The sequence below is a fragment of the Ostrea edulis genome, chromosome 2 (genome assembly GCF_947568905.1).
Source record: "Ostrea edulis chromosome 2, xbOstEdul1.1, whole genome shotgun sequence".
Taxonomy (NCBI): Eukaryota; Metazoa; Mollusca; class Bivalvia; order Ostreida; family Ostreidae; genus Ostrea; species Ostrea edulis.
In genome coordinates this window covers 10,893,985-10,915,235 of record NC_079165.1, presented here as the reverse complement: position 1 = coordinate 10,915,235, position 21,251 = coordinate 10,893,985, and the positions used below count along the sequence as shown (strand labels likewise).

At 36.5% G+C, this 21,251-nt stretch overlaps 4 protein-coding genes across 4 annotated transcripts in view; 3 read left to right on the top strand and 1 right to left on the bottom strand.

Moving 5' to 3' along the window:
• LOC125678889 (collagen alpha-1(I) chain-like) overlaps positions 1–2,205 on the top strand; it is a 64,285-nt gene extending 62,080 nt beyond the window's left edge. Inside the window, exons 58-59 of the mRNA XM_048917674.2 lie at positions 476–745; positions 1,354–2,205. Coding sequence (XP_048773631.2) covers positions 476–745; positions 1,354–1,497 — 414 coding nt within the window. The 3' untranslated portion in view covers positions 1,498–2,205. The remainder of the gene's footprint in view (positions 1–475; positions 746–1,353) is intronic.
• A 4,657-nt stretch (positions 2,206–6,862) lies between these two features.
• On the bottom strand, positions 6,863–8,042 carry LOC125678892 (acanthoscurrin-2-like). The gene is made up of 3 exons (XM_048917678.2): positions 7,836–8,042; positions 7,394–7,705; positions 6,863–7,255 (listed from the first exon to the last, which is right to left on the bottom strand). The coding sequence occupies exons 1-3, from the start codon at positions 8,038–8,040 to the stop codon at positions 7,155–7,157; spliced, it is 618 nt and encodes a 205-aa protein (XP_048773635.2). The 5' UTR covers positions 8,041–8,042; the 3' UTR covers positions 6,863–7,154.
• A 2,701-nt stretch (positions 8,043–10,743) lies between these two features.
• On the top strand, positions 10,744–11,627 carry LOC125678894 (ctenidin-1-like). Its single transcript, XM_056156081.1, has 3 exons — positions 10,744–10,882; positions 10,943–11,245; positions 11,336–11,627. The coding sequence occupies exons 1-3, from the start codon at positions 10,744–10,746 to the stop codon at positions 11,398–11,400; spliced, it is 507 nt and encodes a 168-aa protein (XP_056012056.1). The 3' UTR covers positions 11,401–11,627.
• Positions 11,628–18,946: 7,319 nt separating this feature from the next.
• On the top strand, positions 18,947–20,255 carry LOC125678891 (shematrin-like protein 1). The gene is made up of 2 exons (XM_056156080.1): positions 18,947–19,613; positions 19,743–20,255. The coding sequence occupies exons 1-2, from the start codon at positions 18,947–18,949 to the stop codon at positions 19,793–19,795; spliced, it is 720 nt and encodes a 239-aa protein (XP_056012055.1). The 3' UTR covers positions 19,796–20,255.
• The last annotated feature ends 996 nt before the right edge of the window (positions 20,256–21,251 follow it).

Here is a 21,251-nt window from a genome sequence, read left to right as displayed (position 1 = left end):
ACGAGGAAATGAATTGCGACGCTTTACACCGGCATATTTCTGACGGTGAAAGTGTTTGCCGGTGTGAAGTTCAAAAAGGAAATGTATTTCTTATATGTACATTCTACTTTCATTTCTCTTGGAAGTACATCTAGCAGTCATTAAAATGAATGCACTTTATCAAGATTCATACGAGCATTGTTTACATCTGCAGCGCGTTCATGGGGAAATGACTATCATTACAATTTATAGAGCTAGCAAAGGCAAAAACATTGGAAATAAAGATCTGTCTTTTGATCCACTGTGCAATTTCTACAACGACAAAAATAAATTTTAAAAATCCCCTAACATGACTAAAATATCAAAATACACGCCTATAAGTTTCAATGCTAATATTGTAACGTTTTGTGGGGTTTTTTTTTTATGATAAATGTATTAGTTATAAAAGTGTTGTCATAGTAATACCTTGATTATTTGATGCCATTTTGTCTTGCAGTCTCCACTTCAACCAAGAGTAAAAGAAGAAGGACAATCGTTTAGTGGACTGAAATCTGGATTTAGCATTGAATATTCCAATGAAGTACAACTCCGTCTTCTCCAGCTCTTCAGCGAACGAGCTACTCAGACTTTTACTTATTACTGTAAAAATTCTCTGGCTTGGTACGATGAAAAGTACAAAGATAAAAAGCGCGCCATTGTCCTGGAAGGTGCCGATAAAACAAAGCACATGACTAAGAATTTCGCCAATGTGGTAGATGGATGCAAGGTAAGTCGGACAAGCTTGTGGAGATTTTGTCATCTTATTTTTCTCAGTTTAGGTCCCTTGTTTTGCTTTCAGAGAAGTCTTACAAAATTTCAAAATTGCTTCTAATGATAATAAATGCAATAGTTACCACTATTCAAATGTCAGGGGCGTAACATCAATGGTGGCACAAAAGCCCAGACCTACACATAATTTTCACACACAAAAATTCAGTCGTCTATGCCAAAAAAAATCATAAGTCATTTATGCCTATCTCCACACTTTCTGGTAACTTTGGTACGCTATTTCCATTCACCATAACACTAAATTAACGGTACTGGGTTGGCATCCTTTTACCAAGCTCTCTTAAAAAAGAGGTACATTTCAGCCGGAAAGGAAAATCAACAAAATGGCGCCGCTAATCTGCTCGGTAAAAACAGACATCTTGTGGCATTTCAGAATGCGCAAAAAGCCGTAGGACCGGCTAGAGACCTTAAGCGCCCTGACCCCTTGCCGCTTGGTGCCTACACTTCTATTTGTTACACCCCTGTCAATCACCATTACTTCTTACCTGACCAAATTATCCAGCAACAGACATTATGTTTAGGATGTCAATATCTTGTTTTTTTCAGTCAAGGAGTAGCGATGGAAAAGCCATCTTCGAAATATCAACAAAGGCAGTTCAAAGCTTACCAATTATTGACTTTATACCAACGGACTACGGACAGTCGCATCAGGAATTTGGATTCGAAGTCGGACCCGTTTGCTTTTCTTAACTTACTACACTCTAGCTCATTTTGTCTGTATTTGTTTTATCATCTTCATGTTTATCTCAAACAATGTTTTTCTTAGAGAACTGTGTTCTAATGTCCCTATATACATACACTATGTAGGAATACCAATGTTATGTTGGACATAGAAATTGACAGTCCTTTAATTTGTTTAGCTGATAGGAACACTGGTGGTAAACTCGGTTTATCATTTATAGCGAAACTGTGATTAACCATTATATTGGGTTACGTTTATTGTAATCTACACGACATCTACAGTACTCAATATAGCCAGGCGTCATTATAAAATTTATTACTCACATATCGCCCACTAGTATTGAATGTATCGCTCATATTGTATGGCTGGACAAGGACTACAAGTTATACATGTGACAGAAGAGGAAATCAGCTCCGATGTGTCATCTAAACTGAATACATACTGCAACAATAGGGTCTCATTTTATTCTTCGTAATAAATTTCAACCCAAAGTTTCATACAATCTCCGAGAATTAATCATACAATCAGCAATTGCAGGATAAGAGGCTGAAATTATTATTTCCCATAATTTTTCGTTTCCAGGTATGTATCATATTTGCACTTGCCATTTTGTAAATTGCATTGTTTTTTGTTTGTTTGGGTTTTTTCACTAGCCCTTTTCACTGCCAAGGCTGTTATAATCATGAATTACAAAATAAAGATTAAATTGTACAATTTACTTCTGTTTGTCAAATAGATTTGAACTTTTATGGTTTTGAACTCCCATTCACGACTGATTCTCGTTACGTGTTGTGGTAATATCTCAATGCGTGATGTGGATGGAAAAAAATAGATTACACAGTATTCCGAAGAATTATCACAGATAATAAATGTATAACATAGTATATAACCACATTACGTAATGATTATACCATATTATACATGTATTATGACATTACTACATCACGTGATATTTCCAAATCGCATGATGACATCACAACATCATATGATGACAATAACACATCACATGATGACATTACAACATCACTTGCTGACATTACAACATCACGTGATGACAATAACACATCACATGATAACATCACATGATGACATTACATCATATGATGACATTACAACATCGCTTGCTGACATTACAACATCGCATGATGATATTACAGCATCAAATGATAACACTACCACATCACATGATGACATTACCACATCACATGATGACATTACAACATCGCATGATGATATTACCACATCACATGATGACATTACAACATCACATGATAACATTACCACATCACAGGATGACATTACCACATCACATGATGACATTACAACATCACATGATAACATTACCACATCACAGGATGACATTACCACATCACATGATGACATTACAACATCACATGAGGACATTACAACATCACATGAGGACATTACAATATCGCATGTAGTCCGAAATATCTGACGTTTTCCTGGCTTTTTTATGATTTTGATATATACCGTGCCAGGAAAACGTCAGAACCGGTGCCATTACGTAAACTGGAATACTTTGGAGTCGAATTCAATGTTAAACTCATAATTAATCAACAAAACGATACTTCTTGTACTTACTGATATCGATGAAAAGAAAATACCACTCCAAAATTTGATAACAGAAGCACACAATTGTAGTCAACCGAAGTTTCGCTGTCATTTGAGCGAACGAGTCACGTGACGCAAAACAAAGCTCAACAGTTTCTTAAAATGTTTTCAAGACACTTTTATGTGTTGAAAGAACCCATAAAACCGATATTAGTAAGTACAAGAAGCATCGTTTTATTGATTAATTATGAGTTTAACATTGAATTCGACTCCAAAGTATTTAAAATCGGCCCGAGAATGCCGCCTCCAGTTGGAGGCGGCGAATTGCCAGTTTACGTAATGGCGCCGGTTCTGACGTTTTCCTGGCACGGTAAATATCAAAATCATAAAAAAGTCAGGAAAACGTCAGATATTTCGGACTACATCGCATGATGACATTACCACATCGCATGATGACATTACATCACATGATGACATTACCACATCACATGATGACATTACCACATCACAGATGACATTACAACATCACATGATGACATTACAACATCACATGATGATATTACCACATCACATGATGACATTACCACATCACATGATGATATTACAACATCACATGATGACATTACCACATCACATGATGACATTACAACATCGCATGATGACATTACAACATCACATGATGACATTACCACATCGCATGATGATATTACAACATCGCATGATGATATTACAACATCGCATGGTAACATTACAACATCGCATGATGATATTACAACATCGCATGGTAACATTACAACATCACATGATGATATTACAACATCAAATAATGAAGGAAACTAAGGCGTTCCACTCATCAGTTGGTATGTACTGGAAATCATATTGTCTCCAATACTTTCGTATACAATGTATTTAAAATACGTACGATTTAAAACGCAGATTTATCACAAACTTTCCAATGACGCAATATTGAAAACTAAGGAGAACAGCACACGTAAAATATTCGCGTATGTGTTCGTTATAGCTCACTTGAGCCAAAGGTAACACTCCTAACATTCATACGCCGCTATGGAGTTTAATTTACAAATTAAGTAACTGTGTTATACGTCACTGTTTGGGTAATTTCTTGTACTTTCTCTCTATTTGAAATTCACAATTAAATCAATTGCCTCAAGCGATTGTATTGCATTTAGTTTCTTGAAAATGACTTTAATTTGGTATGCTCAACTTCCCTTTCAATTTATTTGCTCATTCCATATGTATACAATGTTATCTGAGATGTAATAAATATTGAAAAATATAAGTAATAAAATATAATAATAATAATACTTTATTTCAAGAAGGTGACCTGAATAGTACACGCACTATTCTTCCCCAGGGCCTTCCACTTGATATATATAATTATAAACAAGAATAATCACTTAAAACAGAGTCTCGATAGCCTGAACACAAGAGCACGTAGTAAACTTTTGTTTATATCACTTATATCAAATTTATATATCAAAATTATATATCAATGATAAAGAATCACAAAATCCAATATTCCAAAATGCGATTAAAGACATAAATGTATAGAAATTATCAACGAGAAAACACAAGCATGCTTAGATAATGTGATTAATAGACATAAATGTATAGAAATTATCAACGAGAAAACACAAGCATGCTTAGATAATGCGATTAATAGACATAAATGTATAGAAATTATCAACGAGAAAACACAAGCATGCTTAGATAATGCGATTAATAGACATAAATGTATAGAAATTATCAACGAGAAAACACAAGCATGCTTAGATAGTGCGATTAATAGACATAAATGTATAGAAATTATCAACGAGAAAACACAAGCATGCTTAGATAATGCGATTAATAGACATAAATGTATAGAAATTATCAACGAGAAAACACAAGCATGCTTAGATAATGCGATTAATAGACATAAATGTATAGAAATTATCAACGAGAAAACACAAGCATGCTTAGATAATGCGATTAATAGACATAAATGTATAGAAATTATCAACGAGAAAACACAAGCATGCTTAGATAATGCGATTAATAGACATAAATGTATAGAAATTATCAACGAGAAAACACAAGCATGCTTAGATAGTGGTACGGCAGCTGATAATGCATTTTTCTACATTATTTTTATAAGTGCCTGGTATGTTGAGACTGAGAAAGCCTTATGTAATGGTGTACTTTGTTTCATAGTCACACACCTGAGTATTGCAGAGAGGTTTTGAATAATTGTGTGCGTAACTTTGGTAATCGAGGATCATGATCTGATTCAGAACGCAGAGGGTTGAAATTCAAATAACTCGCCAAGATAATGAGGAGCCAAAGCGCGGGAAATTCAAATAATAAAGCATATTTGTGTAAATCGACTAGCTCATAGATTATGAACCAACCAAGTTTCTCAAGCAAAATTTTAGATGATGAATCTGGGTTTCATCCAGATTTGTCGTTGCGTCTCTTTTTTGTAATTTTTAAAATATTCTTTCCAAACCAACTTTGGATGTATTACACGTACCCCAAACAGTCAGGCAGTAGTTAACAGACGGCAGAATGTATGCATTGTAATAAAGCTTTCAGGGGGAGAAACGATTTTATCTTGCTTAGTGTAAATAATTTGTAGTTTAAGGTTTTGCATATTGAGTAAATATGGTAATGAATTATTTACAAGCAACGGAAAGTCATTTATATGAAATAAAAATACAAACGTACTCAAAATAGAACCCTGAGGAACTCCTGCTGTGGCAAGCTGCGAGTTTTCGGGTCGTGTGTGGATTTAATGAATATTTGAAGGTATGTTTGGGCACAAGTTGTTAAGAATGTTTTTATAGTGAATTTATGAGACAGCAACACAAGAATACACCGATATAGTGCCCCATAAATCGAAGGTTTTTATAAAAGGTGGATCTGTTGCTCGCTGTCACAATATTTTTTCAGAGAGCTACAGTTCTCCAGCAAGTAATTTTCTAGTTCGTTCAACTTATTTGATCACCTGAATCCGCACGAGAAAGTGGGCGGGCTGTGATCGGCCAAAGAAAACTCTTGTTGTATTACATCAAACATGTCATTCAAACTGTTCAATCGCCTCATTCAATTGTGTCGTCACTCAACGCAATACTATATCGGGTAAAGCGTTCTAATTCAAAGGTGAATTGCGATAATAAGGTGAGTTACCGGTGCACATATCTATCTAGACGACATGGAACAATTAAAGTCAACGCCAGATGATTTATTAATGTCCTAAAAATTCAACATTTTCATTGATTGGATGAATACCAAAAAATGTTTCACCATAAAGCTTTGACTTTGCAAACTGCTTTAATTTGGAATATTTCGGTCATATTGATGTCTCGACAAATCTCGCAAAAGCTTTCTAGATATGATACACCTGCAAAATGAGAATTAAAAAAAATATCCCCTATATCATGTAAATTATTCACAATTGCTTCGTTAGAAAACACTTATCAAGGTCCGAAGTTAAAATAAACTTAATAGGACAGTGGTGGATTTAAAAGGTGGAGGGTTTAAGGGGGTTGTACTTCCTGTGGTTGAACATTACCAATAAAACGTCATATTGTGTCATTTTACAGTTTGTACCTCAGTTACCCCTAATACCAAAAAACGCTAGAACCGCGCCTTGTAACATCAAATCTTGTTTTGGTGGAAAGACTTAAAAAGAAGCGAAATAAAGATTATGGTCAATACAGTCATTATACTTGAAGACGTCAAATTATTTTCCCTTATTAAGATAACATTGGCTTAAAGAATCAGACTTTAACAATCAAAAAGGATACAGCCATTTATTGCATCAATAATATTGTATATACAATTATGAACAAATGTGGGCGGTGACAAAACTCTTGAATGCGATGCGAGATGCAGATAATCTGTAATTTAATTGATATAGAATTAGAAAAAAATATCAGTTCATTGTATGATTGTCATATCTTCTAAACATAAACCGGACGTGAAACAGTTTATTTTCAGTCAAAATCAAAGGGAAAATTTGTTAAATTTTGTACATTAACTTGCCCCTGAAAAAAATGTCTGGTTACCAATACCAGCATTGTATGGACAATCAGCCGATGGCTCCCAAAAGTCCGAGGCCGGGGAATCCTGAACCAGCTGTGACTAGTCCTCCGAGTAGAGGGTTAGACGCAGTGAGAGCCAGACCAAGAGCTGTAGATTAAAACGGCAAGAATCAGATTAAGGAGTTCTGAACACAATGATTTACAAATACATCATTAGGAGACCCCGCCCACACTGCCACTTCTCCAGTGCCAATATCTGCATTAATTGCTATTAGATTCTACTTACCTCCTCCTAAAGCGCTTTGGCCACCCATACCACCAAATAATCCCATATTATTTTGGTTATTAACGGATCCCAAGGCCAGTCCTAGTCCACCGTTAGGCAGTCCTCCACCTAGACCTCCGAGTCCACCTCCAAATCCGCCGAGTCCGCCTCCGTAGCCGCCTCCAATTCCGCCTCCGTAGCCGCCTCCAAATCCGCCGAGTCCGCCTCCGTAGCCGCCTCCATATCCAAATCCGCCTCCGCCCATGGGCACAGGAACATAATAATCCTGGGCCACCGGGTAATAGATAATGGTAGAATATCCTCCCCCTTTGCCTGATAAAATATCAGAAAATTGTACCAAATATGAATGTTTGTTTTTAATCGGAGCAAGCGATCATTCCTAAGCAATACTGGCATTAGTTACGTAGAAGTATAGACCCTATTTGAAGAGAAATGACAATACCTTTTCCGTAGCCCTTTCCACCACCACCGCCGCCGCCACCGCCGTATCCGCTGTACCCTCCGCCATATCCTCCTCCGTATCCACCATAACCGCCGTATCCACCTCCATATCCGTAATATCCACCGCCGCCGCCGCCGCCGTATCCACCGGCCAAACTAGCCCCAACACACACCGAAACCAACAGAGTCGTCAAGATGGCCTTCATTTTGTCTCCTGAAAAGAAGGACTTTTTCTCGATAGCCAAATGTACATTCTATTGCATATATGATTATTCAAATTGCGAAAAATTTATAATGAATAAATTTTGATTTCAAAATATGATGCTTACTGAAATTCATTTTGCCGTTAAATTAAATAAAGTTCTAATATAGTTCGAAAGTGTGTTGTTTAAAAAGATATATGTCAATTTAGAATAAGAGAGAAATACAGTTACTATCGTTCTTATAACAGCATGACATTTCGATCGAGCGAACAAATTTCACACTGATTCAATAAAAATGAGTTTGGACCACGTTTTATCATTTTTTGCAATGTGATTGGTCACTGAGAACAAAAGTAAAACCCGTTTCATTGAAATATATGAGAATCCTCGCCCAAATATTTGCACGCTCGATCAAGCGAAGGGGCTTGCTGTTGTTGAAACGATAGTAAACCAATCTGATAAAGTCAGAGAAATTCACAACAAAATTTCACTCACTACTTCGGGGACTAGTGTGTTCTCGGCTACCGTATCCAGAGTGGACCCCGAACCTTAAAAGTGGCAATTTATTTTATACTGACCAACCACCACTGTGTCCGATGGGGATCCCGACAGGATATCGGTACAAAAAGGAGTGAAGTTTGTTTTCCCCACCGTTGATAGTTTAATCGAAATTCCTATGAAATATATTTAATGGGCATATTTGATCATTTAAAAGAAATATGCAATGTAAGACATTATCTTTTATTCCATTTGTCGTTCCTTTTGCGGTTTTTAATCCACCCCCCTGTGTACCTTAAGCATGTTTTAATAGATAGCGATGGGCTTTGATTGGTTTGCCGTAGTTTTTCCTGCTATGCGTTACAGTGAATGAGCAGTTACGTCACAGCGCTGATGGATTGCCGACGTAATCTCCGCGATTCCCGTTTCATCCTCGCAAAGTGAAGAGATAGACCGAAAACGGTGGACGGTTTACCGATCTGTTATTATATATTACAGTCCTCCACGTGTAACGAGAAAAGAGAAACACGAAAGACTACATTCACATTTGTTACTTTTATTTCTGATGTAAATTTCACAGCGTCATATCATTTTGTTTGAAGAATACAATCTCATACCAGTATCTAGTCGTAAATGATGAATTAGAAAAAACGGTAAACACTAAAGATGGGGAAACATTACTAAGCACGTAGCATCGTTTTTCAAAGAGGAGGGGGCAGTCGGAGTTTACTTCACATATGTTTAAAATTCTTGATGAAAAAAACCCCTACAAATGGGTACTTTTCCCCAAACTCCAACATCCTTAATCGTGTGTGATTGTGTGTGCTTGCGTGCGTGTGTGGGTAGGTGGGGGGGGGGGGGGGGTTGAGGCGAGCATTGGTGGTCCTTCCCTGCATGAATTTGATTCTTACTTTGTTTTTACGTTTCACCTATCATATTCACTACAATAAACCGTGAAGATGGGAATCAACCGACATATCTGACTTTGCATTTGAAAATAACTCACTTTTCATGTAAAAGTAACGGAAAATGAACATTGCCAAAAGTAGTGGGCCAGCCCTCACCCCCCCCCCCCCCCCCCCCCCACCTGCTACATGTATACTCTAAGTATTTCTATAGCATTGCAATCTAGAAGAATAACAGTTGTTTTTACAACAAACATTCAACACTGTATTTAAGGCTTCACAGAAAATAAAAATGAAATAAAGTATTTAGATACGGAAGAATAGTGTAGATGTAATGGGAAATAAGACGCCTGTTTCCTACGACAGAGTAGTGATGTGAGGACATTGCTTTACATAAAGGCGCGATAAGATAAAACAAACTTATGTGTACAGCATCTATACCCATTCATATAACTGCGAAAATACGGCTTGTATCAATGCGCGATGGTCTACTTGCTCAGTTGTGTCACCGAGCCGATCCATCTTCTTGCGTTTACAAAAGTCAACCCAAATCACGATCCGAAAACGGATATATGTTCGGTATATCTATCATAGTCACCCATGAGTTTGACTTCTACGGAAAGGGAGTTGTCTTGTGTAACGTTAAGTCAGGTCCTGGTATTTAAGATTTTGACCGGGTAAGTGTGCTATCCATTTGGTGGCGCCCGTGGATCATCCCAACAAGGTACTCTACAGCATTTCATATTGGGATTTTACGACCTAACGATAAAATCAGTGTAGCTCTGGTATATTCATCCAATCATTTATTTTCAAGTGACGCTGCTCTTGAATTGTAATTATATATTGTTCGTCACTGTTTATCTACTGCTATTTTCATTTTCTACAGATGTATTTAGTAATTGTAGGAGGATTCTACGTCCATGTTTAACTTTTCACAATTTTTCAAATGCGATATCTTGATGATGTTTAGATATAATTATCATTTCTTTTCTTAGGATTTTCAGTTTCGAATACTTTCTTTTTCTTTCAATCAAAGAATCTTTATATATATAATATTATATGCGCTACTACATTTGACATAAGATATGATAAAGTTGTACATTTTGGTAACCGAGATATTTTTTCGCAAATTCTAATTCTGTTAATTCTATCAAGGATGCATTTTTCTGGGGGAAAATAATTAAATCTATAGGTACATAAACGTGCTCCGAATGTGTTAAAACACTGCAGAGGTATTCCATGGTCAGCGACATCTACAAATGGTACGTCAAAGATGATTTATCTCCTCCTTTCTTATACATAGATGCGGATCCTAATAGCGATCGCTGCCTTGACAGTATTTTCCTGTGTGACTGCTGACAGCTACGGTGGTGGATATGGCGGAGGTTATGGCGGCGGGGGTTACGGCGGCGGCGGGGGTTACGGCGGCGGGGGTTACGGCGGTGGGGGTTACGGCGGCTTTGGAGGAGGGGGAGGAGGAGGAGGGGGATACATGAGTGGAGGCGTGTATTCCGCCATGGGTGGATATTCCGGCGGGGGATACGGAGGTTATAGTGGATATGGCGGTGGTGGTGGAGGAAATGGCGGAAGTGGATACGGTAAAGGACGCAGAGGAGGGGGTGCCTTATACATACCTTATTACTACTCCAACCCTGTTCCTTACCCTGTCCCTGTAGGTGGTGGTGGTGGAGGGGCAGGCGTTCCGACTCCCCTGCCATCCTTACCGAACCCCGTCCCCCTAAACTTGGGAACTGGAATTCGTCAGCAAACGCAGCAAAACCAGAACGGGTGGATTGCCGCGTTGTGTAAGTATACATGCGACCGTTTGGCGGTATTGAATGTCAGCTGTCTGAAATTGTCGGATTGATTTAAAACTTATTGGTGTTGTTTTTCAGTGGGAGGTCTTCTATTATACTGGCTTTACCAACGGAACAACACCAGCACCACCACCACTGGATAAACCAGAAGGGTTTCTGTCTTTTATCGCTGTAAGTCGCCATTTCAAAGGTGTATTCTTATAATGATAGAACAGTGCCTACCCTACTTACCGTAGATGAAAAGTGTGTATTTCTCATGAATATATAAATAAATTTTAAATAGAGATGAAGAACCGGCACAGACTACACAGCGTATATTCAGCCAAAATGAGATACTAATTACCATTTTACTTCACAGATTGTTCATCACGCAAACTTGAATTGGTCGCCCGAAGTTTCTGTTTTTTATTGTATTGTGTTGCACTTGCTATTAAAAGCATCTCTCTCTATCCAGCCCTGTTCTTATTTTTTACACGAGAATACACGTGATGACAGTCTTTCACGGATGTCACGTGATATCTCGGTATCAGCCGACGATAATTTCCTAAATTCTGTTAACTGGAAGACAGAAACAATTTGCCATCGCATTAATGAATACAGTATAGGACATATTTAGTTTTTTAAATTTTGTATCCAATATTGTGCACAGAATTACTTACAAAAGATGACTTAACCAAAATGTTGTCCAAAAGAATATTTAGATATTTAATCTATTAACATGAGAGTACTCAGTAGTGTAAACCATATTTAAAACAACAAACCCCAATTTTAAAAATTGACACAAACATCTACTTCTACAACGACAAAAAAATAGCACGAGCCCTGTTTTTGCTAAACAGATTGCGTTACCCAACTATCAACATGGTGCCAAAGTTAAAAAAAACTCTTTAGAAACTTTCATTTGTGCAAGCACCCTAATCTGATTCATCATTAAGCTATGTCAAAATGTTGATGTTTTTGACATCTTTTTAGGAATCTCGCTACAAGTACATGTATTCTCATCTCCTCACGTGGTTTCTTGGCTGATGGCAAGCGTTTGTTTCCAGCCATCTGACTCTAGATATAGACAAAGACCGTGCTTACAAACACGATTTTGGGAGCCGGTTTTGTCGTATAAACCCCCCCCCCCTTCCCCGTAAAAACGGGACGGGATTAAACTCTCTTCCCGGAAAAATGAATCCAGCATAGAATATCCCCCTAAAAAGAACCAACCAGGGTCCATACCCCCCGGAAAAAGCGCCTCAGAATTCCCCAAAGACAGCACGCTCCTCTTATATTTTTAGCTATCTATCGGTTTTCTATTACTAGAATGAAAAGTGAAGATAACGAACAGATATCAATTTCATAACTCCTATAAAGAATACAAAATTGGTAGTAGGATCTTTCACTCATATGGAGACGTCATCAAGGCCGATGAAGGCCTTCAAATTTAGACCTGTGCTCGGCGCTTACGGCCATTGAGCAGTGCGGATTCTTTAGCGTGCCACACCTACTGTGTCACGGGTCATCCGTTTTTAAGGTCATCTCCGAGGACCCGTGACATTCACGCCGAGCGTTTGCGATGGAACTGTCACTACCTGTTTTAAAAACTTTGGTCTGTCGCGGCCGGGATTCGAACCCCAACCTTCAGCATGCGGGGCGAACGCTCTACCTCTAGACCACCGCGGCGGTTGGCCAGAGTGAGTATACAAATGTATATAAATTACATTATCACACCCATGTAAAAGAGGTTTCTTCCCCCAGTTCGTGATAAAACCAAAGAAAAACAATTTAAACAGACCTACAACTGACGATATCATCACCACATGGACTGTCATTACTAATAAAAATCAAAGTCCTGAAAGTACTTAGAAGCGCTAGGCGTGGTTTGGAATGATGATGTATAGATATACAAGTTATAATAGCACTACTAGCTTTTTTTAAAACATAATTTTCAATAAATTGCTGCAATTGCCAAGTAATGGAAAGAGTAAAACATAGGAACACCTTTCTAAGCAATTATAGATGCATGTTATACTAGTAATCACGATGGGGTTGCCTTATGAAATGAGATGAGTTGTTTTTTTTAAATGGAAGAATTGTATTTTATATCTTGCAAATGAACAATTCATGTCGTTGTTCGATCTAATTTGATTTTTATTGTAATGACTTATACTGGGACTGTTAAGTTAATGAAATGGCCGAATTTTGCAGTGATATACGTAATATGTTTAAAACATTTTATTTAGATAAATTACAAACTCGTTTTGATATATGAAAAACACGCCATTTTATTAAATAAAATTTAGGAAGAGTAATGCTTGGTCTTTCTCCAAAGTTGTCACACAATACCATTTTGAGCAAATATCTGCTTAAAGGAACGTCAAAAACCAATAAATGAAATAATTGTATCACCCCAAAGGAAAAAGTTATAAAGCAATATTCTAAGTGGATATCTCAATAATGTCATGAATCTTTTCAAATGATTCGAAAAGAATTCTCATTCATCTGATAAAATGATAGAAATATGTCTGATCATATCATTTCAATTTCCTCGACAATCTCAAGAATGTTCTCAAACAATTCTAAATCATCTGATAAATTCTCACATGTATGTCTCATAGCATCTGTTCTCATGAAATTCAATTTTCTCAAAGGATTCCAAAACTACTCTCCTTTGTCTGATGAAATATGTCTCATCATCTCAATTAAATCTTTTGCACACATCGTTGTGCAGTTATGAGACTACATGTACATCTTTCAAAAATAATAATTCATTGCTTATATTTACTTTTTTGAAACCTTTTTAACGTGTGCATTTTTCATTTATATCTTCAATTTCCCGCCCAATTCTTTGGGTAAGTAGCGATTAACGGAACAGCCATGGACAGCAAAAGTGTGATGTCATAACGTAAAAGAAAAGAGTGCGCAATGCTTAAAAAATGTAAAACCTTATACGATACCAATTTTGATGCACCAGATGCGCATTTCGACAAATAATGTCTCTTCAGTGATGCTCAAGCCGAAATTTTGGAAATTCGAAATAACAATAAATGTGTAAGAGCTAATAGGAAAACTAGATCTAGAGTGCCAAAAACTGGAGCCAAATTCGTCCAAGGATAAGAGCTATGCATGAGGGAGATAATCCTTTATTTTGAAATGAATTTCTAACTTTTATCCCAGCAATTAAATATACATCCGTATTTTCAAGTTAGTAACGATGTACTTAGCTACTTGGCTGTAGAGACTCTCGGGAACTAACAGTCCACCAGCAGAGGTCTCTACCCAGGGGTCGTAATGTAAAACTTATACGGTACCAATTTTGATGCACCAGATGCGCATATAATAGTCCAATCAATTCTTGAATTGATTTTCAATTAAATATCATAAACATCAACTTATTAACAAAGTTGTACAATCTGAACTGGGTTTAAACATGCAGTCACTTTGAGAAATTGAAAGTACAATTACTGTACTGTTGAAAAACCCAGCACTTGGATTAATTTCTTATGTTTGTTTGGTGATATTAACCACATTAGAGGTAAGATGAACTTCTCTAGGCATCGAATGAGGTGCACTTGTGTTGTCTGAGACGGGAATGGACAACAAAGCTTTGTACGTGCAGCCGAAAACAAAAACCGGTAATTTTGTCTGCAATAATAATAGTAGTAGGTACCATACCACCCCCTAATAAAGGGTAATAATAATTTTATTAATAAGTGGTATGGTATATACCCCTTCTATTATTATCACAAAATGACCGGTTCCTGTTGGCCGAGGTGCAGACTACATGATCGACAGTGTTCATACGCCTAACAGATTTATAGTGATTCGGTCTTTGCATTTATAAGCTAATATACTTTTAAAAAAAATTAAAACTGTTTTTACTTTTAATCTACAAGTATTACACTTTTCAAAACATGTAAATATATATTTTCTTTTCTCAAATAATTTCTTGATTGATTAGGTCCCGGTTTTTACTGCAATAACAATCATATATGAAATAAGATATCATAATTACTGTCCGCGTATTATGAATACATCCAATACAGGGGCCCATGGTACCCTAGGTGTGGTTTAAAGGGACATGGACACGATTTGGGCCGAACATTTTCAAATCTTATTTTTCCATTTTTATTTGTTTACAATGCTTAACTAAAGTATTTCTAATGGTCAACCGAAATTTGAACATCAGTTGTTGAGTTATAAGTGAGATACAGCACTCGCAATTCTTTGTTATGTAAAAAGGCTTGTGCCATGTTTTTGTTTGCATTAGACTGTTTGATAGAAAATAGCGTGTTTAAAACAAAATGAGATGTGCCAAACACTAGAAAATATTTAACTGTGTTACGAATTCACTTATAAATTGAAAAACTCTGCTTTAAACGAAACTTTTACTAGTTATTTCACCTATGTAAACAAAAACATGGCACAGCCTTGTTTACATAACAAGGACTTGTGACCTCTGTATCTCCCATGTACCTTGACTACTGCCATTCAAATTTTTGCTGATCATTAGTAATACCTTAGTTAAGCATTCTAAACATTATAAATCAAAATTCCACTGGTATTTGACGGAAACGCAAATGGGTGCAAAGAAGCCCTTGCATACATATGATGTAGAACTCCATTTGTTCGGAAGACTTCATTAGCCGATATGGGTCAATTACAATAAACATTGGTGTAAGCACCAAATTCATGGGCCGGAAAAAAATTGGGAAGTGTAAGAACTAAACATTTTCAGAAAAGGTGTTCAAAAGAATCCCTTTAATTTGTTTAAAAGCACGAGAAAATTACAACGCGCTGGTAAAAGAGAAATTTTGATCAAATCCGGAGATGAACGGACTAAGTAAAAAGAATAGCTAATTATATAAGAAGTAACAATTTATTGGTAGCTGAATAATGCAACTAGTCTTATATAAGATTTTAACTTCATTCGCAATACCCAAGTCAACAGCAGGCTATACACAATTGCTTGTCCGATCGATCGATACAAAAATACGTTTGTCCGATCAATTGATATACTTCGCCTCGACTAAATAATATGCATGATTTCTTTTTCTTGACGTTGTACGTGAAAATTTCTGTGATCTTGGCAGTTTCTGTAATATTACGTGGTAAAAATTCTTATATTTGAATAAAAAGACATCTAAATGGGATTAATTGACACAAAAATTTTCAACTGGATAGAGTTTAGTAATAGATGTGTAATATGTGTGCACCAATGGGATCAGTAGAACCACTAAATACTTAGCTGTAGCATTCTGCGCAGTTTTGCTCAAAAGCTCAGGAGCTAACTTCCTTAAGTGCCAGTTGTTAATGAAAGCTAATATGACTGCAAAATAATTTTAGTCACAGATTTTATTTATGTGTCCATTGTGTGATTTTTTTCGCGGGCATGAGGAAACAAATTTTGTAAATATTAGTCATCTACTCACTCAGATCAGGATCAGGATACATGTATCTTAAGCATAACTCAATTCTTCACTGTCAAGTTTGATATTTTTGACGACCAAAACACAATTCGATATGCAAAAACTACATGTAGAACCAACGCATTAACATTACTAGTGGGGGACGGGGGGGGGGGGTACAAAGGTTGCACCCCCCCCCCCTTGATTTGTTTTAAAACAGAGAGAACGAGAGAAATATCAGGGTATGGAATCTATATTTTCCAGGAATATTATTACTGCATCGCATTGATTGTAGGATAAAAATCTAAATTTGAATAGTTGGGGAAGGGGGGGTATAAAAACTCCTGTAAGTTTATGTCATCCGATTCGATTTTCACACACTGATTATTATCATTTTCAACAGTCATTTAATGTAGTTTAAAAGGGGTGGGATGTTAATGAGAAATATGTGAATTTAGTATTTTTGTCAGACATTGAACTTTTGATCACACCTCTTAGCAATAAACGTTGTAAATTCGTTTGTCATTTAAAATTCTTTTTTATAAAGTGTCTTTATTTGGTACATGTACATTGTAGCTAACCTATAAAACCCCATGCAGACGATAAAAAAATACATAAAATATATATCATGATATCAACAACTTAATCCTCTGGTTCTGCCCCTTGGAAATATTCTAGATCCGCGCCTGGACAATGTTGATTACATGTACATGTATATTGAATCCGTATCTGATGTAATCTTTCTGTTGGAATCTGGGTTTTGGGTTGGGGTTTTTTTTTGGGAGGGGGGGGGTGGGTTTTTTTGGTGTGTGTTCTTTTCTCGTGCGATTCAATATTTTGAAAATAATGTTTTCTTTAAATCAACTTAAATACATTAAACAACTCGACATGCATTGATTGAGTTACGTAGCATTAGGGGGTGGGGGTAGGAATTATCTCCACACGTTTTCGACAATTTTCTATTTCCGCTATTATTACAGGCAAAGTTGGCCTTTTTAAAAATATGATAAAAAAGATAAATAAATAGAAATATAGAACACATTATTCTTTATTAGAACACGTCCTAGGTAACAGACACCTGTCCTGCAGAAACGCATGCGACTTTTCCAGCTTACATCATAGAATGGGCCGGCTCGTGCTGGCCCATAATAAATGATCTACATCCAGTGGCGAATCAAGAGAGGGGTATGGGAGTTGCAATTCCCTTTGGTTGAACATTTTTAACAAATAAATTGCCTCCCCCCCCCCCTTTTTTTTTAGCGAGAGGAAAGAGTACAAACTTGGGTCGTAATACCAACCCTTTGAAACTTTTTCTGGATCTGTCTCTGTCTTCTGCACCAACTTCGTAATATCTTTTTATGTTTTGGTGTTTCTATAAAATAAATATACGAGAGGTGTCTTTCAGACATATCGACATCCCTGCTGTCGTATAGCGGGAGCATCGCTTTAGTCTAGAATCCATCCTAAACCCCAAGCTGATGCGGAATCCGATGAATATAATGACAAAAAAATTGAAAAGTATGAGAATTCTTTCTAATGTCCTCTTTTTCTTAGCATAAACTTTACCGAGACATTTTCCTTCGTGGATTTAATTCAATACTTTTTCCAGACGATTGATTAAAATGTTGTTTCCCTCAAAACTTTAAAAGTCAGTCAAAGAAATTAATATTAACATTCTATTGACAGGTGGATGCACTGTAAATATATACAATGTATACTATAGAAAAGGCGCATTAATATACATGTAAGATGCATAATGTTTTGCAATTTTGTAGTTTAGTATACTTATGTGATCTTTGTATACCCACAATGTAATTCGGTACAAATAGATATCTATCAAGATATTAGTCATTCGATTCTACCTGAAATTTTGACGACAATTTATGTCAATACACTGCCGTGTAGAGGGAACTACTTCCTTCTATTGCGAAACATCACGCGGTAATACGTCCTGGGCGATCATCGGGGAACATAACTTCGAGTAACTTCGTGTTATACGATGTTCAACGGTGGTCATGGCTAATGGGAGAGGACGTGATACCTAGTGGCGTCATTGATGACCGTTTATAGTCTCGACCGTCATTGTGCATTGGTCGATTCAGGCGTAAAAATGACTAATTTCGTCAATACTCCAGTTTTCTTCCGCAAAAAGATACAGTCATCCTCGTTACACATATAAACATTCCGATGTATATAAACGCTAGTCTGAATCTTGTACTAACTCAGATATTCGTCAAAAACCGATAGCATTGGCTGTAGTAAATAGACATATATTTAACTTGTCTCTGAGATTAGAATGGGTTTCACTTCAGTTCTTATTACCGTCTGCATTTCTTCTTCATTCTTAACACTAAGTCAAGCAAACGATTACCAATGGAGTCAAGGGACGAAACAGTATTCTGGCCAAAAATCTTACGGAAGTGGTTTATCGGGACAGTCATACCTTCCCACAGGAAATTCCTATGGAACGACATATTCTGGAACGTATGCAAACGGAATTCGGGGATCCGGATATGGAGTCTCTTCTTATCCGCGTGTTGGAATCGTATTGCCACAGAACCTGGGATACGGGTTTATGGGTCAAGACATGTATTCACTCCTTGGAAATGGGCTGTATAAAATGATGGGCTTTGCACTTCCACAGAGATACGGGCTTCAAAGTATCTCCTACCTCCATCCTCACGCTTTACTTCAGCCCTACCAAAACCTGTATGGTTATCCGATCAATCCTTTATATCAATATGGCGGCCACTATAACGTGTATCAAATGTATGGATATAACAGTCCACTGGGTGGATATGGAAACGGATTATGGGGATACCATCCGATGCGGGCCCCCATCTCTGGGGCTTTTGGGTCCGGTTTTAACTCTATTTTTGGGTCCGGTGTTAACTCTATGTTTGGATATAGGGAGCCAGGGTTATTAGACCGATTAGGATTTCATGGAATTTCCAAAGACATAGGTAATTCTTTTATAAAAACACATACTTTTCAGTCAAATGTTAATCCTATGAAATTCTAACTTCAAAGATTTGAATACATCTCTCTGGATCAGACTTATTTTTATCTCTTTATTTATTTCTACATTACAGTGACAGTGGTAGGAGGAGCGCTTTTGTTTGCAGGTCTGCTGAAACTTGGATAAAACAGAGGATGTATAGAAACTGTGAACCTGTGTATATTATATTGGCTTTAATCTATTGAGAAATCGATTTTACACACAGACAGTATTTAATACGAGAGAGAGAGAGAGAGAGAGAGAGAGAGAGAGAGAGAGAGAGAGAGAGATTAAAATTGATTTGTAGCGAGTATGTGTATTTTGTATTTTTTTTTTAAATTTGATTTTGATATACCATATTTAGTGTTTTGTGTCTTTTCTATGTGTATATAATCATGATAGACAAGAATAAATCCCTTTGAAAGCTAGCGGTTGTTCTTCGTCTTACATGCGGTATATTGAACATCTACAGTGTATTTAACTTTTCAATAACGCACAAAGAATAAACAGCACTACCTTTGTTAATCCGCTATAATTGTCAATCTGTGTTAATTCATGATAATTCTAATCTAATTAACATCAATAATCCAATCGAATTAAAATTGGATGTTCGATCCCCGAGTATGTGAGCGGATCTAACACCTAATTTTAAGTAGATTCATCCATAATCTAGCCTTCGGATTAGTTAATGAACTTAATTTCTTAATTGGTGCTCAAAAGGTTACGCTTCGATAAACTCTGTTTCCCTCTGGCTCTAATAGGATCTACGTCTACCACAACACTGTTTCAACAACATCAAATACGTATGCGCAGTATACAGTCAATTAGGCAGGGGTCTAGCTACTAGACGAAAATCGTAGCTCGTTCGTTACTTTCACTTTTGATAGATCTAATGTGAAGGTGTTTATTGTTTGTTATTATTTGGTGTATCACTCAGTTGTTTATTACATAAATCAAATAGTAAAATATGAATATGTTAATGTTTGATCATCAAATTTCACAAACGTTTCAACAATTACGGATCTTTTTTTCCCAGACGATATATTCCTACTTGTGTGAATGAACTGTAAATAATTATATTATGCTTTCTAAAATCTTTATTGGTATAAGAAAATAAATTTAGTGTACTTTTAAAATACAGCACGTCTAGCCTGTCTAGATATGGAATAACGATATTTCTAAACATTTGAAAAAGTCAAAATATTTTTTGTGTGTACACGTTGAAGTTTTAGAGTATCCATGTAGCAACAACTGGCTTTAAATTTGGTTAGTGATGTGTATCGATTATATAAATCCTATCTTTGTAACAAGTCGACTTAAATGTGTACATTGTAACGTTATCAGCTCTGAAAAATGAAATAGATATATACTGTAATTATATAATTACATTACACTAAAGGCTGTAACTTACTCGTTTATGCAGTTGTCAAGCAAATCGATCATTTTAATTGATGAGAGCAATAATCGATTTGATGCACGCATCAATGCAGTAGAATTATTTCTCGCAAAATTTAAATGATTTGATGATCTCTTTAATTCAATTGAAGATATCTTTAATTATTTACAACGCTGACGTATAAGGAATAAGCGCGCGCATCAATTC

Bases quoted from the DNA above. Each gene is read 5' to 3' on its own strand.
- LOC125678892 (XM_048917678.2), bottom strand. From the start codon at position 8,040: ATGAAGGCCATCTTGACGACTCTGTTGGTTTCGGTGTGTGTTGGGGCT. The intron at 7,706-7,835 runs GTATTGTCATTT...ATATTTTATCAG, and splicing joins TGGAAAGGGCTACGGAAAAG to GCAAAGGGGGAGGATATTCT. The intron at 7,256-7,393 runs GTAAGTAGAATC...TTTAATCTACAG, and splicing joins CCAAAGCGCTTTAGGAGGAG to CTCTTGGTCTGGCTCTCACT.
- LOC125678891 (XM_056156080.1), top strand. From the start codon at position 18,947: ATGGGTTTCACTTCAGTTCTTATTACCGTCTGCATTTCTTCTTCATTC. The intron at 19,614-19,742 runs GTAATTCTTTTA...TCTACATTACAG, and splicing joins TGGAATTTCCAAAGACATAG to TGACAGTGGTAGGAGGAGCG.
- LOC125678894 (XM_056156081.1), top strand. From the start codon at position 10,744: ATGCGGATCCTAATAGCGATCGCTGCCTTGACAGTATTTTCCTGTGTG. The intron at 10,883-10,942 runs GTGGGGGTTACG...ACATGAGTGGAG, and splicing joins CGGCGGCGGGGGTTACGGCG to GCGTGTATTCCGCCATGGGT. The intron at 11,246-11,335 runs GTAAGTATACAT...GTTGTTTTTCAG, and splicing joins CGGGTGGATTGCCGCGTTGT to TGGGAGGTCTTCTATTATAC.